The sequence below is a fragment of the Fistularia commersonii genome, chromosome 21 (genome assembly GCF_037954325.1).
Source record: "Fistularia commersonii isolate RoL2024-O1a breed Wild chromosome 21, RoL_Fcom_v1.0, whole genome shotgun sequence".
Classification (NCBI taxonomy): Eukaryota; Metazoa; Chordata; class Actinopteri; order Syngnathiformes; family Fistulariidae; genus Fistularia; species Fistularia commersonii.
Window position 1 is genome coordinate 14,778,094 of NC_141304.1, and position 17,688 is coordinate 14,795,781.

At 43.1% G+C, this 17,688-nt stretch overlaps 1 protein-coding gene across 4 annotated transcripts in view; it reads right to left on the reverse strand.

The window, feature by feature from the left end:
- The window catches only part of plxna1b (plexin A1b), a 211,125-nt gene that overhangs the window by 26,115 nt on the left and 167,322 nt on the right, over positions 1-17,688 (reverse strand). For all 4 annotated transcript variants that reach the window (XM_086168083.1, XM_086168082.1, XM_086168081.1 and 1 more), the window contains exons 13-17: positions 14,763-14,914; positions 10,059-10,182; positions 9,840-9,976; positions 4,730-4,897; positions 915-1,008 (exon numbers count right to left, since the gene is read on the reverse strand). In XM_086168083.1, coding sequence (XP_086024209.1) covers positions 915-1,008; positions 4,730-4,897; positions 9,840-9,976; positions 10,059-10,182; positions 14,763-14,914 — 675 coding nt within the window. The remainder of the gene's footprint in view (positions 1-914; positions 1,009-4,729; positions 4,898-9,839; positions 9,977-10,058; positions 10,183-14,762; positions 14,915-17,688) is intronic.

Sequence of the window (17,688 nt, forward strand, 5' to 3'; positions counted from 1 at the left end):
TCTTTGGGCCTCTTGGTACCAACTGAGCATCGTTGCAACGCCACAGCCTACCTGAGTGTTGTTGCTGACCACGTCCATCCCTTTATGACCACAATGTACCCAACTTCTGATGGCTACTTTCAGCAGGATAATGCGCCATGTCATAAAGCTGGAATCATCTCAGACCGGTTTCTTGAACATGACAATGAGTTCACTGGACTCAAACGGCCTCCGCAGTCACCAGATCTCAATCCAATAGAGCATCTTTGGGATGTGGTGGAACGGGAGATTGGCATCATGGATGTGCGGCCGACAAATCTGCGCCAAATGTGTGATGCCATCATGTCAATATGGACCAAACTCTCTGAGGAACGCTTCCAGCACCTTGTTGAATCCATGCCACCAAGAATTGAGGCAGTTCTGAAGGCAAAAAGAGGGTCCAGCCCGTTACTAGCATGGTGTACCTAATAAAGTGGCCGGTGAGTGTATATCGATGCATTTGAACGCCGACCCACGGACGACGGGAACTCCGCAGAGTTTGTGAAACAAAACACTTAACGGGTCAATGGAAGCATTAACCAAGGAAAATAAATACGACGGCAGCGGAGGGGAGGGGAGGGGACGACAAAAAAAGGTGAGGACGGATATTTTTATATTCAGCTGAGTGCAGGAGTGAGAGAAAGGTTAGCTGAGCCCCGTGGTGCCAGGTGAGGAGAGGGGGATTTGCCAGAGCTGCTATATTGCTGGTTGACATTTCAAAGGTTAAACTGCTAAAAGGAAATTCAACATCAAAAAATAAACAGAAAATGGGCCCTTGGCCGGTTGACCGACGGGTCAGGCGTGCGCGCGTTCGTGTATCTATTCACGAAGGGAGGGGGAAAAGTGAAGTCTTAGCTTTTTTTTGTTTTTCCCGTCTGGTCGGGGGGTCTACTCACATTTTCCGAACGGGCGGCTCCGTACTTGGCCCTCATTTTGGGTTCTCTGATGGTGAGAAGATTAGTTCCGGTGACGGTCACGATGGTTCCTCCGCTACAACAAGAAAAAGATAAGAGATGACGGGTTAGCGCGAGCGACAACAAACTCGGGGTTGCGGAAATGTTGCGTCCTGCTGCTAGGCGGAAGCGCTAACGTCTGCGCCGCCGCCCTAACAAATATATAACTATACAACGTAAACACAGAATTTATAAAAATCCCAATTACTGTTATCGACAGCGTCTCCGCTCCGACCGGGGCTGAATTAATGCGATCACGCCGCTGATACGCCGGCAGCAGGCGATAAGCGGCACGAGCCGCTCCGACACGCTCGGCCCCGCGAATGCTAATAATAATAATTACGGAATCTCAGCTGCCGGCCTGAAATGTTTTATAATTCGATTTTGTTCTCGCGCGCAGGCCGAGGAGGTGAGATAAACGTGTCTGCTCGCTGGCGAAGCTGAGAGGGCCCTCCAGTCGGTGATTTAACATTAATGCTCGCTCTCGCCGTAGCCTTTTGCCTGCGTATTCGCACACACACATACACACACGCACAAAAAAATCCATTTTCAGGTAATGACCAAACCACTAAAGCTCTTGCATGAATATTAAAAGCTTGTTTAAACCCATATAGAGGCTGACGCGGGAGGGGGGGCAACATGTAAATAGGTAGCCTCGGCACCTCCAGGAAGCCGGGGGAGAGATTTAAGGAGTGCATTACAGGTGCACTGCGGTTATTTCCAGCATGAAATGGACTCTGCGACCGCTCTAATTGCAACCTTTGCCCAAGTGGCCCATTCGGGTCTTATGTGCCGCTGACCGGCAGGGACATCGGGAATATTAGTGAGCGCCCTATTCCCCGCTAACCTCTGCAGAGGCTTTCTAAAAGCAGAAGTAGCTCGAGAAGTTAACTACACAATCTTTCCAAAGAAAGACACGTATGACGTTGTTGTTGTTGTTCCCGGACGCGAGTAGCTCATGAGTCGTGATCGACTGACAGCGCTGGAAGGAGGAAGTGACTATATGGGCTTCTGAGCAGCATGAAGGGAGCTGGTAGGTGAGGAGTTGCCAGAACAAGGGCTCATTGTGCTCAACCATAATGAAGGACAAAGCCCTCTGTCCGTCTTGTGCGTTCCCTTCCTGCCCAATCCTCCTGGAGCTTGCAGATGCGAGTCCGAATGAAGCTAATGGTGCCGTGCCACCCTCAAGTTCTGGGGGGGGGTAACAATACTCGTATGCTCGAGTGCGGCGAGCGAAAGGAACAAATGAAGAGAAGAAGACGGAAACACAGCCTCGGTACGACCAGGGAGAAGAACTCTCCATCCACTGCCGCCGTTCTCTTATCACCAGCTACTCCGAAAACGTTGATCACGGAAGTGAACTCGGCACTGCGGCACAAGGAAGTGGCAAAAACAACTCATCGCACCAGGTCACTCCCGTACGGTGCGGGGAAATGAAATACCGCGAGGCCGCATTACCGGTATACCGTATTATTTTGCGCTATAAGGCGCACTTCAAATCCTTCAAAAGTCAGCCATGCGCCTCCTGTATGAATTCTTCTTGTGCTTACTGACCTCTAACCAATTTTATGTGGCCTACTGCGCTCAAACATCTGTCAAAATGTTTTAGTGCGGCTTTGGTAAGCGACCAAGCCGCTCCGCTTGATTGATTGTCGGAGCGTTCCCACCTGACACGGGGACGCTGTGGAAAAGCGGGTCCTTGGTTGAATATGGGTTGCAACGTCAGATAACATTAGATGACTAATTATGTTGTGCCGGAATACAACGTCGTCCCGACCTCACACTAACTCCAAGTGTCCGCTATCGCAGGCAACCATAAACCAATCAGAAGAGTACCTTGTATGCTTACCTTTACCTTTTTTTGTAATAACGGAACGTACTATTCCTGTACATTTATATGTATGAGGACCCCAAAAATAGCACCTGTTCAAAGACATGCCTTGAAGAGGAAATCAAACTCAAGGCTATCAGTCATGCAGTAGATGATGGGAATAGAACAGCTGCGAAAGAATTCAACATTAATGAAGTGGAGGAAGCAGGCAGATGAACTGCGCCAAGTAAAGAAGAACAAACAAAGCGAGATAAATGAGATGAATAAAGTTGGACTAAACTGTTTTGTTTCGCTTTATATACCGTCTATTTTATAATAACGCGATGTGCCTTACGGGCCGCGGAATACGGTATTTGTTTTTCCGGTCACTTTGAGCGGACGCCGCCGGCCGGCGTTCGGGGCGAGACTTTGTGTTGAACCCTACATTCAGAGATTGAACGCATTTAAAAAAACAAGCCTTCAAGGAAAAGAAGCTCAGTATGACAGTTTCCTGGAACGGCACTTCTCAAGTAAATGAGGCAGTCGACAGTGTTTGCGGGGAAGTTTCTAGGTCACGTCAGTGAGCCCATTAGCATCTGCTAGCTCGGAGCTCTCATTTCCATCCCTCTTCTTCTTGGCTCCCCGGCGCAGCTTGTGTTTGCTCAGGGAACCTTCCCGTGGCTACGCCGACTCGTCTCAATAAGTCACGTCGTATTTACAGACGAGTCCCGGCCGCTGCGGAGCTTCGGGAGCCTCCTGCGCCTCCTGCGCCGCCGCCCCCTTCCTTTCGGAGCGGCGCCATAAACACAATAAATAAAAGCAAAACAACAGAAATACTACAACTAATAATAATAAGAAGAAAGTGTGTGAAAAAGGAGCGACTCTGCCAGAATGATATATTTAATCTGCTTGGTGCTACTCTTGAGAAACCGACTGTACTCCGTGAGCATATAGAATTATTTATACAGTATATAGCCGAGGATGTTTGGATGCAGATGAAGCTGAATTATAAATCAAAACACAGTTGATATTAATTATAGATAATTATATAACGTGGCATAATGAAACATTATACAAGGGTAGCCGGTGGAGTAAAAAAAAAAAAAAAAAAAAAAAAAAAAGAGTCCACGGGCGAGTCGGGATGCGGAAAATAAGCCAGTTTATGCAAAGTCCTTCCCTCTGAATAATTCATCGGGCATCGCTTTTCGAGGCCGACCTGCACCGTCTATGTGATGGGAATTATTCCCTTGATATATTTGATACTATAGTTGTTAGTGTCTTCATAACGCAGAGAGACCCTGCCGTGTCCCCGGTTCATTTCCTTGCTGCAGTCTCAGCAAAGGATGACCCCTTTCTTTTCCTTTCCTGTCCTGTCCTGTCCTGTCCTGTCCTGTCCTGTCCTGTCCTTTCCTTTCCTTTCCTTTCCTTTCCTTTCCTTTCCTTTCCTTTCCTTTCCTTTCCTGTCCTTCTCCTTTCCTGTCCTGTCCTGTCCTGTCCTGTCCTGTCCTGTCCTGTCCTTTCCTTTCCTGTCCTTTCCTTTCCTTTCCTTTCCTTCTCCTTTCCTGTCCTGTCCTGTTCTTTCCTTTCCTTTCCTGTCCCGTCCCGTCCCGTCCCGTCCCGTCCCGTCCCTTCCCTTCCCTTCCCTTACCTTCTCTTCCCTTTCCTTTCCTTCTCCTTTCCCCTTCCCTTTCCTTTCATTCCCCTCCCTTCCCTTTCCTGTCCTGTCCTGTCATGTCCCTTCCCTTCCCTTCCCTTCCCTTCCCTTCCCTTCCCTTCCCTTCCCTTCCCTTCCCTTCCCTTCCCTTCCCTTCCCTTCCCTTCCCTTCCCCTCCCTTCCCTTTCCTTCTCCTTTCCCCTTCCCTTTCCTTTCTTCCCTTCCCTTCCCTTCCCTTCCCTTCCCTTCCCTTCCCTTCCCTTCCCTTCCTTTTCCCCTTCCCTCCCCTCTTACCTGGCGATACTCCAGTCCGGCTCGATCTTGAGCACGGTCGGATCGTCCGTGTAGTTGAACTTGACGTCCGGGTTTCGCAGTTCAGCGGAGTTGATGTCCACCATGACTGGGGTGGTGCCGGGGCCTTGTCCCGCCGGGGTCACGCACACTATCTCTTTGGCACCTCGCCTGTAGAGCAAGAGATCGGGGGATTAAGCCGAGGCCGGAAAGAGAGTGACGTTTTACCGAAAAGGCTGGTGACCGGGCGAAGGTAAGAAGAAGAACAAGAGAACCCATTTGACTCCAACATGTTCCTTGAAAGTGCGCCACCTGCAAGTACAAGATGTAGTCACCGATATACAAGGCCGGCATGTTTTCCGCTGCGCTTCTAGTTTGAACTCCTAGAATGCTTTCTTCTCATCGGCTCTTCGGCTGATGGATTGGAAGTGGCAGATCGGGTCCTCGGCAGACAGGCCGGCCAGCTGGGACCCGCCGGGGAACTTCCAGCGCCGCGCCGGCGGCTCATTCTGCTGACCCGAGGAAGCAAAGCGACGGGTGGATGCGCGGTCGGTGTCAGGAGATCCGCTAGCTTCACAGGGAGGCGCTAGCGGCCTGGCGGTCTAGCGGTCTCAAACGAAGTTCGCTCGTCCTCAATGAAAGTGAAGACCGCTAAGAGATGGGAAACGAAGTGGGCGAGGAGGCAAACATCTGACTGGTCCAGGGGCGGCAACCCGCGGCTCCCGGTGGCTTTTGAAAGTCATTAACAAGGATTTAATTAACTGTCGTTTTTCTTAGTTTGTTCATTTTAAATTTGAAGATTATGGCGATCTTGTAACACCTAAATAAAACGTGTTAAAATCGCTCTTTCTGCACGTGCCAGTAACATTTTTGGTTTTTTAATAAAAGCAAAAAAGGACTCAAATAGACATTGCTTAAATATTTGACATATTTTGCTTAAAAGTAACCTTCAACCACCAGCATTGTGGTTTTGATAATGTCATTTCGTTTCCCTAAATTTGTTCATTGATTTTAAAAAATGCAACACATATTTTGTTTATACATAACATAAATGCAAAAACCTGGTTTTACAAAATTAAGATGTAAAATGAATGACATCTTAGACCTAATATCACTGTTAGTTTTATTTTCCTGTTCATGTTTTGAATATTGAATTCATAGTGAGTATTTAATATTGGATAATATGTAATGTTTCAAATAAACCTAGATATCTTTAATCTTTTTTTCCAGACTTTTTCCTCATTTTATATGAAATTCAAATATGAAAGACAGAATAATATTTTTTTTATTGCAAATGGCATACTTTTTATGTCTTAACACAGAACAAAAATCTAAAGATTTTACCCAAATCACTGTCTTTCACATTTGAAAACCACATAAAATGAGGAAAAAGTCCGGAAAAAAAAGGATTAAACATATCTAGGTTCATTTAAAACATTAAATATTTTCCAATATTAAATGCTCACTATGAACTTCTAAATTCAAAACAGGGAAATAACACTAACAGTGATATAATTTCGAAGTACAAAACATCGAGAGCCATGTGAATCCTTGTTCTCAAACAGGAAAAATGCAGTGTTTTTCCATTATTTAAATTTTAGACCCAGATCAAAAATAGCAAATCGAAAAACAGGCTGCCGGACCCAATTAAAAATTTTTATTATTGATTTTCTGACCGAGGCTGCGGGCCGCTGTCAATTTGAACACCGGCCGCATTTGGCCCGCGGGCCGGACTTTGGACGCACCTTCTCTATTATTATTCATATTTTGTTAATTTCACCTTGGGATGGAGAGAAACATCTCCTCCATTCTTCTGCACGTCCAGCACATACGAAGAAACTGACAATAAACACAACCGAAAGCGCAAACCACTGCACCGCCAGGATTTTTATTTATTTTATCCCCACATTCCAGCGGTGCAACGTCTCCGTTTTTTTTTTTTTTTTTTTTTTTTTTTTTCATTTTTACGACACGGCGTCGCCTCCTCGGGAGCCCGGACGTAATTCTGACCGGGGTTTTGCACAAAACGGAAACCGAGAGTGGGGAGAAAAAAGGGTGTTTGCGAAGGGGAGATAAGAGGATGAGTGACTCGGGGTAAATAGGGTTTGATTAAAGCGGCGGCCCGGCGGAATACCAAGACACATTAAAACCACCGGCTCCGTCAATTCATTACTCCGGCCATAAAGGTTATTGCTGCTCAGTGCATGAAAGGCCGGCGCTATTATGTTCACCTTTTTCAGGATGTGCTACAGAGCTTTAAATTGGCCTTGACTTTCTCCTTTGATTTGACGCGAAAGGAACTCGATGGGCCCGAAGCTCATTAGCTTAACCCGTCATTTGTTGTCAGGGAACGGCGAAAGCTTTTATTGGATTTCTTTTCAATGAAATTGGAAACGTTTGATGGACTCAAAACACGACGTTTCTGATTGAGGTGCAACACGCTCGCGGATCTTTAAATCAAGGGGGAGCAATGAGCCGATCCAAAACGAGTGCAACCGAGGCTACGTGAGCGTTACAGCTATATTAAGCATACGCGCGATGCTAATACTTGACCTTCATGCTAAAGAGGCTCCCAGAGTCGCCTTCCGGGGATTAAGGGATGCCGGAATCCCGATCCATTACGACCGGATTATTGTAACGTCCTTTTTATTCGGGTCAACGCGTGACTCTCTCCGAGAGCAGACTTCCAGGTGTTGCTCCCCGTCTGTGAAACGACCAATGGCTTTGCAGAATCTTCTCCATCCGCCCGGACAAACACTGAGCTCATAGCTTTCTAGCATTTTTCTGCAGCTGTCATTAGCTGAGAGGCTAATCTTGGACTGGTCGCCAATAGAGTGCCATTATTAATTTTATATTATCATTTATGATATATATTATTATATTTTTTGTGTTGTTCGCGTTATCATCACAATTATTACTATCATTATCTCATTTTTTTCATTATGAATTATTATTGTTATCGCTATTTTTATTATAACAATCATCATCATTATCTAATTTTTATTATTATCATGAAATTATTATAAGTATCATTAATATTATCATCATTGTTATCGTCATCATTATTGCTCGTATCATTTATTATTATGATGAATTTTTATTATCATTATTATTATTATCATCATTATTGCAAGTATCATCATCATTATCTAATTTTTATTATTATCATGAATTATTACTATCTTTATTATTATTAGCATGGTTATCGTCATCATTATTAGCGCTTTCATGATTTATCTTTATAATTATTATGAAATTATTGTTAGTATAATTATTATCATCATCATTATTTTCATTGTCATCATTGTTGCTCGTATCATTATAATTGAATGTTATTATTATGAATTATTATCGCCATCATTATTGCTCGTATCATTTATTATGATGAATTATTATTATCATTATTTTTATTATTGTCATTATTGCAAGTATCATCATCATTATCTCATTTTTATTATTATCATGAATTATTACTATCTTTATTGTTATTAGCATGGTTATCGTCATCATTATTACCACTGTCATGATTTATCTTTATTATTACTCTGAAATTATTGTTACTATAATATTATCATCATCATTATTGTTTGTATCATCATTATCTCATTTTTATCATTGTTATGAAATTATTATTAGTATAATTAATGTCATTGTCATTATTTTTATCTTCGTCATTATTGCCCATGTCATGATGATTGAATGTTGTTATTATTCTGAAATTATTATTACAATCATTATTATTATTATTATCATCATAATTATCATATTGTTACTGTTAGTATTACTATCATTATAATATTATAATCTTTATTTGCATTATTACAATACCTTATTGCTATCATTATGTTGGAGAATTATCATGAATATGATCATTATGACTTATTATTACTATTATTATTATTTTTATTGAGTGTTATTTCTATCATCATTATAACTAGTATCATTATATGTTATCATTATTATTATCCTAGTTATCAGTATTACATTTATTAGAATAATTATTATGTATTTTTATCATTAGTATGATTATGATTTACATTTACAGGACCGTCTCAGAAAATTAGAAAATACATATACATATAAATATTACAAAAACAAAAATGTCATACATTCTGGATTCCTTACAAATCAACTGAAAAATTGCAAGGCTTTTATTATTTCAATATTGCTGATTATAGCTTACATCTTAATAAAAATTAAAAAATCCTATCACAAAATATTAGAATATCCAGAAAAAGTAATTTAAGATTTTTTTTGAATTGCATAACAGAAGATAAAGAACTTTATCACAATAATCTGATTTTCTCAGACAGTCCTGTAATGTTATTCTGGCCATCAACTAAATCTTTTTACGTATTATTTTTATTTTTTTTTGCTATCGTTTTCGTGGTTTTTATAGAAATAATAAAAAAAAAAAAAAAACATCGTTTTAACAATGTAACTAGATGTTTTTTCATCAAAAAATGTTTTCAAATTTTGAAGCAAAAAAATACATTACAAAGATACTTTTTCATTTTTTCCTAAACCCACTGCATAAAACTCCCAGATCCATGTGAGGAAAAATGCTTTTTTAATTGCATTACAGAAGATGAAGAACTTTATCACAACATTCTAATTTTCTAAAACAGTCCTGTAATGTTATTCTGGCTATTAAAGTCAATCTTTTTACTATTGCCCGTTTTTTTTTTTTTTTTGCTATCGTTTTTGTGTTTTTTAAAGAAATAAAAAAAGAAAAGATAGTTTTAACAATGTGACTAGATGTTTTTTCATCAAAAAAATGTTTTCAAATTTTGAAGCAAAAAAATACATTACAAAGATACTTTTACATTATTTCCTTGCAATTGTTTTTTCAAACCCACTGTATAAAACCCCCAGATGCATGTGAGGAAAAATGCTTTTTTAATTACATTACAGAAGATAAAGAACTTTATCACAACATTCTAATTTTCTGAGACGGTCCTGCACATAAATGTGATCGAAATCAACTGCTGCAAAAATCGGTTCAAACATTTCATGGATGCACCCTCCACCTCGCTGCGCGGCGTTCACCGACACACACACACACACACACACACACACACACACAAACACCAGGAGGATGAGAATGACTCACTTCTCGAAGCGGCAGGGGTGGAGTCCTATTTTCACGGCCACGGCGCTGCCCGCGTTCAGGTTACTGCCTTCGATGGTGATCCTGGTTCCTCCGGAGAGCGGGCCGGTGGACGGGTGGACGCGATTGAAGTACGGAGACTAAACAGGAGGTCGGGAGGAGGTCAATCATGGCTGCGGAGGGTGAAGACATGATCTTCGGTGATGATTCGCTGGAGCTTACCACAAAGGTGAAGGCCTTGGTGGAGACGGCCTTGTAGTCGGGGTGGATGCAGTCCCTCACACACACCTCCACCTGGGCCTCCTGCACCCGGTAGCCCGTCGCGTCATTCAGCCGACACACAATCCTGAAAACACACACACACACACATTGTTTGCTATTGTAAAAAACACAAACCCGTCATGCTGCTATTGTGTGTATCATTAAGGTATCGCTTACTGACCTTTTGGACTAAACTGTGCAAATAAAAACCTGCCGTTGCTCTTTATAGTCAAAGGACATTTATAAACTTCACGCTGTCAAATGTCAGTCATCTTTTCAGCTCACCAGCAATTTGTATCTGCGTGCACTTTATAATCAAAGAGAGGAGGGCGGTAGCTAAGCTACGCTATTCGGCCAAAAGTATTGGCTCACCTGCCTGGACTCGCATGTGAACTGAAGCGACGTCCCATTCCTAATCCATAGAGTTCAATAAGATGCAGGTCCACCCTTTGCAGCTAGAAGAGCTTCAGCTGTATTTTCAGGATTTTTTTTTTCCAGAAGCGCGTTTTTGATGTCGGACGGGAAGGCCTGGCGCTCAGTCTCGGCTCTGATTCATCCCGAAGGTGTTCTATGGGGTCAAGGTCGGTCAAGTTCATCCCAGGCAGACTCTTGGACCTTGCTTTGTGCACCCGTGCACAGACATGTTGGGAAAGGAAGCAGCTGCAAACTGTTCCCACTTAAGTCGGGAGCAAGGAATTGTCCAAAACGTCTCGGTATGACGGAGTTTTTGGAGTTCCTTTCGTTGGAACTAAGAGGCCAATTAATCCCTCCGGCAAACTTCACATTTGGTACAATGCAGTCAGACGAGCAGCGTTCTCCTGGCGACCGCCAAACCTGGACTCGTCCATCAGATCGCCAGATGGAAACCCATTCTATGAAGCTCTCTGCGCGCTGTTCTCCAGCTAACCTAAAGTTGGAGGTCTTTAGCGATTGACTCTTTGCGCCTCGGCTTCCGCTGACCCGCTCCGTCAGTTTACATGGCCTGACACTTCATGGCTGAGTTGCTGTCGTCCCCAGACACTTCGACGTTCTTACAATACAGCTGGACCGGATTTGTTGCTTAGGTGGCATCCAATAACAGTTCCAAAGTTCCTAAGAGCGACCAAATTCCTAGCATAGCACGGAAAAACAGTTTGCATGCGTACATGCTTCTTTGTATACACCTGAGGCCATTGAAGTGATTGGAACCCCTGATTCTCCTTATTAGGACGGAGCCAATGGTGTTGGCCATGTAGACTTCTCATTCATTCATTCATTCATTCATTCATTCATTCATTCATCTACTCAAGTGTCCATTCATTCAGTCACCGCGGGTGTTGCTACTGCGCTGCTACCACTGCAAGTATTGCTGTTGTTCCCTGCTAGTTGCAACGTTTGCACATGTTTATGCTGTTTAAGTATTGTCATATTGTTTAGATGCAACTTTTTTTTTAATCCTTGTTGTTGTCACTCCGTTCTCCCCCCGCTTATCATATTTTCCGCCCATTCTGTATCTATTTTTATCCTTGCTGTTGTTGTGATAACAAATATTCATATTCATTGTTATTGTTGCGCTGCTGTGACGAACGAATTTCCCCTATGGCAGGGGTGGGCAATTATTGTGGCTGGCGGGCCACATTTCCTATTTAATTATTATGAACAAATTGAACAAAATGAAAAATTGCAATTAAATTTTTTTTTAATTTTTTTGGTATTTTATTTCAACTTTAAAATCATCAATGATCATATAAATGTACCGACATTATTCTGTAAGCGATCATCCAGACAAAATGAAACAAAGGGTAAAAAATAAGGAGTTTCTAAATTCAATATGGATTGTAAATACTTTAAATATTCAAAAATACTAAGATATTTAAAGAAAATAGATTAGCGGGCCAGATAAAAAAGCAAAGCCAGATGTGGCCCGCGCATCCGTAAAATGCCCAGATCTGCCCTTATCTTATCTTATCTTATCTTATGTTATTACAAGCCCTGTTTATTTATATAATTTTAATTTTATTCTTGTTTTTTTTTTTTCCCACTGTGGGACCATTACAGGAATATACCATTCTATTCTAATGTTTACTTTTTAATGTTACAGTGCACTTCACCGTTTAATTTGCCCTCTATTATTATTATTTATTTCATTATTATTATTATTATTATTTTGTTGTGAGAAAGGTTTTCTCCATTCCTCTGTACGTCCACTACGCGCTGACAAAAAAGCTGACTTTGGTTTTTGAAACCTAAAGAATTTGGAGGAACCCCAGGAGAACATGTAGATCTTCTTGCTGCGAGGCTAACCGCTACGCTATCTTTTCATTTTGCACGTGATAATATAGCATATGACACAAGAGACGAGGCGGCTCGTCCCTCTGCAAGATCCTCCATGTCCTCAACCTTCTCATGTTCTCATCGGGGAAAAAAACAACATGGATCTGCTTGGAAGCCTCTTTATTTATAATAAAAACAAAGAGCAGACGGAAGGTCGTGTTAGCGAGTAGCGCTGTGGAACCCGAAGCCGGGCGGACAAATAAAAATCCACTGGAGAGGTGATTGAGTGAGGAGAGGAGCGGCTATGTGGCCACACACACACACACACACACACACACACACACACACACACACACACACACACACACACACACACACACACACACACACACGCCTCCCGTCACGACCATCGGAGACGCACTCGACTGCTAATTAGCCGCGGTGAACGAGTGAAAAAAGGGAAGGAAGGAAAGGCATTTCCGCCGCTCAAAGAGACCAGTTATTAACTCCCCTGTTTCCGTCCTCGCCGTAGGTGGCCATGGCAACGACGAATCCCGCATTCCCACGCCGTACGTCGCGCCCCCCCCATCGGGAGCCGAGATTAAAATGCGAAACGGCTCCCGGGTTTCGCTTGATCGTTTTTGCGAAAAGTGACCGGCGTCCGTTCGCGAGACGACAACAAATCTTCCTCGCAGACGTCGACGAGTACAAACGAGACGTGGGTGTGTGTGTGTGTGTGTGTGTCTTGATTTCGACGCGGCCTCCCCCCCGCCGGCTGACCTTTGACCCCCGTGTCAAGCCCCTCCCCTCGCCCCCGTGATCGTATTACAGGATTGACGGGAGGGCACTAATGGCGGCGTATGGCTGACATCACTTTTAATTAGCGTGACAGGCCGACTGTTGTCCTCGTCCTCCTCCTCCGGGCGCCATGGCAACGGCCCCGCCGGAGCGTCGGGGTTAAACGTTGACAAAAACCACGGCGAGCCTCCATTTTAAAAATGAAGTTTTAATCACACAACAACACCCCCCTGTTTTCATCTCAGCGCTCGCCGCCCATGGGAAGCGTCCCCGCGGACGATGGCGACGATGCCGTTTTTCACACAAAACAAACATCTTCCATCATTCTCACGCGGGGAGAAAGAAATATAATATTAAAGGTGTGATTTCATGTTCCGCTACGCACGTCATCTATATGCTCAAATGCCCCTGTGGGTTTGCACGTGTAGGAAAACAAATAAACTAAGCGCCATCGGAAATCAGGCGACCTGCAGAAATACAAAGGTCGTAAAATGTCCTCGTAGAGGAAGGGGACAAAATCCTTTTTAAATCGGGAATTGTTCTGGATATACATGTTATAGACATACCTTGTTTGCTTTCTGTCTGTTTTGTTTGCTCTTGTTGTGAAATTCTTGATATTAAGATAAGATATACTATATTACAATTACAGTATCAATAAATATGGGTATTGATATAAACAGGGAGACAATTAGAAGATAGCAAAAGGCGACTAGAGTGAACAACAACAGCAAGGATCAGAATAAATAACAGGGTGGAAAAAAAAAAAGGGTGAGAACAGACAACCAACAACAACAAGGATAAGAAAATAAACAGGGAGAAAATAAAAAATAAACAGGATGCGAGTGGAGTGACAGCAACACGGATAAAAATAGATAACGAGTTGGGGTGAGGTGGTGAGGTCGTGAGGTCGCGGAAGCACAGATGCACCTCCGGACCGTCGAGCTGAAAAGAGCGTCTGAATTTTACGTTTCCATATAAACGTGAAAAAATATCCGTTTCTCGGGTCTGGTCTTGAAAAACGTTGATGTTAAAATGTTAATATGATGTGATATGGCGTGATATAAAGGTGGGAAGCCATCATTTAAGAATGGCGCCACATGAATATATCAAAATATAAAATAACGGTGCAATATTTCATTTCATAACAGCTACACTACAATTTTTCCTTTTATCATACTATTGTGCACTCCTTACCTCACTTGTTACTAAGACACTTATAGTTTTATCACTTGTTTACTAAGACACTTTATAGTTTCACTGAGACACTTTATAGTTTATAGTTTATTTTTATTTCTAATTCTGCCTTTTTCTTTTCTTTTTATTATTTATAACTGTTATTTTTTCTGTAACTCTGGCACAACAATTTCCTTAGGGATTAATAAAGTTGTTCTTATCTTATCTTATAATTATCTTTATTTTTGAAGATTTTTTTTTTTTGGGTGCGCAGATTTTTTTCAAACCTCTAATCACAGAAACAAAGCACATTTCTTTTTGTTTTTCACCCACCGAAGCATTTTGGAGACACCTGTCATCGGCGCCGTCCCGACTGTCAAACCGTCAAAATCGCTTGTCTGGTGTTTGGTGTGTGTGTGTGTGTGTGTGTGTTGGACGTACTGTTCGGCGCTGATGTACTGGTCCTCCTGCGGGCTGCAGGTCACCTTGCCGATCCGGACCCCGTTCTGGATGTCTTTGAATTGCAGTCCCAAGTTCTCGCCGGTGATGGTCAGCATGGTGCCGCCCTGTCGGGGTCCCGTCTCCGGGAACAACTGCAAGCGGAGCACAATCAAACCGTTAGCCTCGTTTTTTTTTTTTATTCGTGCCAAAATAAAGACGGGGGTCTCTCCATGACTTGGACGTCTGCTGCAGATGTGTCCCGTCGGGTGAGAATGAAGCCCAGCGGAGCCCCGGATGAGCGTTTGAAACCGACGTGGACGCCGCCGTCCGTGGAGTGGCGTCGCTAGCTAACCCGGAGGGAGTCGTGGAAAAACACCCGCCAGGTGAACGTGGCGTGGACTCGTCCAGGACGTCGTTGAGGGTGAGATACGCCGACGGACAGCGTCAACCGCCAGAAGGCGGGAGATGTTTACGGGGATTTGGTGCGATGGACGGCGGGAACCTGGACGGACGAGGCGTCGGAAAGTTGGTTTGGGATGATTTGATGGTTTTAAAAAGAGGAGAGGCTTCACTGCGTCCATGAATGGAGTTTTGAAAGAAAGTGTAGCAAAGTTTGCATTGAACATAGCATTGTAGCATCAACTGTAAAGCCTGTAAGTTAAGGATAAAGAACCAAATGAAAAACTACCCCAACCTCCGTCAACTAAATAAATAAAACTGAATTTCTTTACATTCCACCATCCACCAATCCATTATTCCAGACGTACATGCATCCATCAATGCATTTACCCCTTTATCCATTCATCCATCATCCATCCATCCATCCATCCATCCATCCATCCATCCATCCATCCATCCATCCATCCACATACAGAGACAGACAAACAATCACTCACTCATTCTGAGCTATTATTCACTTTTTTTTTTTTTTTTTTATGAACCTGCTGCATGCTTTTGGAAACCGAAGAACCCGTAAAAAATCCACTCGGACTCGGGGAGAAAATTCTTTGTGGCGGTACTGTGCTGCCAAATTCTGTTTTATTATCTATTTTTTTTTTTTTATTTATTTTTTTTGCTGTTTGGACGTGACGAAACAGCAACCGAGAAATTGCGTTTCAAATTCATTTCATTTGAATTCGACACAGCAGAACCAATTAAACTCGTAGGTAAAGAAACGGGTTCAAGCAGGACGGAATGGGTGGAGAAAAGTGTCATGAGATAGAAGAAGATCAGCCAGAATGAAAGGAAAGGTGGAGGAGACACTTGTGAGATGATCTACAAACAGTAACAATGACCAAAAGAAAGGAGGTTGAGCTGGAGGTTGCAGAGATGAAGATGTTGAGGTTCTCTTTGGGAGCGACCAGGATGGAGAGGATCAGGAATGAGTCCATCAGAGGGACAACACATGGTAGATGTTCTGGAGAGAAGGTCAGAGATGTCAGACTGAGATGGTTGGGATAGTCGGTCAACGGACGCTGGCATTGGAGGTCCAGAGGAAGACCAAAGAGAAGATTTATGGACGTAGCAAGAGAGGATATGAAGGTAGTTGGTGTGAGAAAGGAGGATCCAGAGAAGAGGGTTAGATGGAGAAGGTGGATTGGCTGAAGGGAAAAGGCCAAAGGAGAAGAAGAAGAAGATAGGGTCAACTTCATTGATCCTAATAGAGGAACAGATGATAAGTGTCAAATAAATTTGAATATAAATTTAAAAAGACAGACAATTAGTAGAAAAACCAAAGAAGTCTGCAAATAAATAGACAGCAGAGAGAACAACAACAACAACAACAACAACAACAACAACAACAACAACAACAACAACAACAACAACAACAGCATCAAGGGGGACAGTAATGGTGAAGGTAGAGAACCAAAACTAAACTAAACAATATCACTTTCAATTTGGGTGTCACTTATTTTATTGCCTGTTTATATATTGTAAAGTTATTCTATTGCCTATTTGTATATTTTATATACACTGTCTATTCGTACAGTTTTATATTTGTATTGTTTTCCCTGGACTACAGATGGAAATTAGCTATAAGCTACATCTCTGCCTCTGTTTAATGTAATCGCACACTGTCCTAATAAACTTTTTAAACAAACAAACAGAGGACGACATAAACAGAGTGACAAAAGCAAAGATAAGAATAAAATAAATAGACAAAAATAAGGAGGAAGCCAGTTGGCTGAGACGACGGGATAAAAAAAAAGAGTCTTGTCAACAGAAGAAGAAGAAGCAATAAAACCCGTAAGAGGAGACGTTAGCGCCACATCTTTAAGTCGGACCACAGGTCGTCCCTTCGCTTAAAACTCCCATTTAACCCCGCTGACGATTAATCTACCGAACACAATTACCGTGCACGGCGACCTCTACCCCCCCGCAATGGAGGTCCGCGGGGGGAAAGGTGTGCAGAGGTGCTAACGGCTAGCGGAGCCTCCGCTCTGGACGCAGACAACGGCCCCTTCGGTAATCAGTCATTACGGGCACAATTAGGACGGAGGCTAATTGGATTAGAAAGTGATGAGGGGGCGGGGGGTCATTTGTCGTGGCGACGGCGGATGAGGGGCAGAGCAGACGACTCGGCGGCGGGGGGGGGAAACACTCTGACCTTGCCTCGCCGAGAGGGAAGGATGGAGAGGATGAGAAAACGGAAAAAAAAACATTAATTTGAGAATGAACTTTTCCAGCCGGATGGTGAAGATGGTAGGGATCCCCGGCGGCTCACCTTGAGCGGGACCTCCACGACTCGGGCGAGGACGCTAAGATGAACGATACCGCCGTTGCCCCCCCCCACACACACACACACACACACCACCGATCGTGCTGTGTCACTTTTTCTGCACGATGGTATCTGTTTTCCTGAAAGGTCGCCTCCGTCGTGACATTTTGCCGATTGGTCGCTGATTCGATTTTGTGTTTACCGACT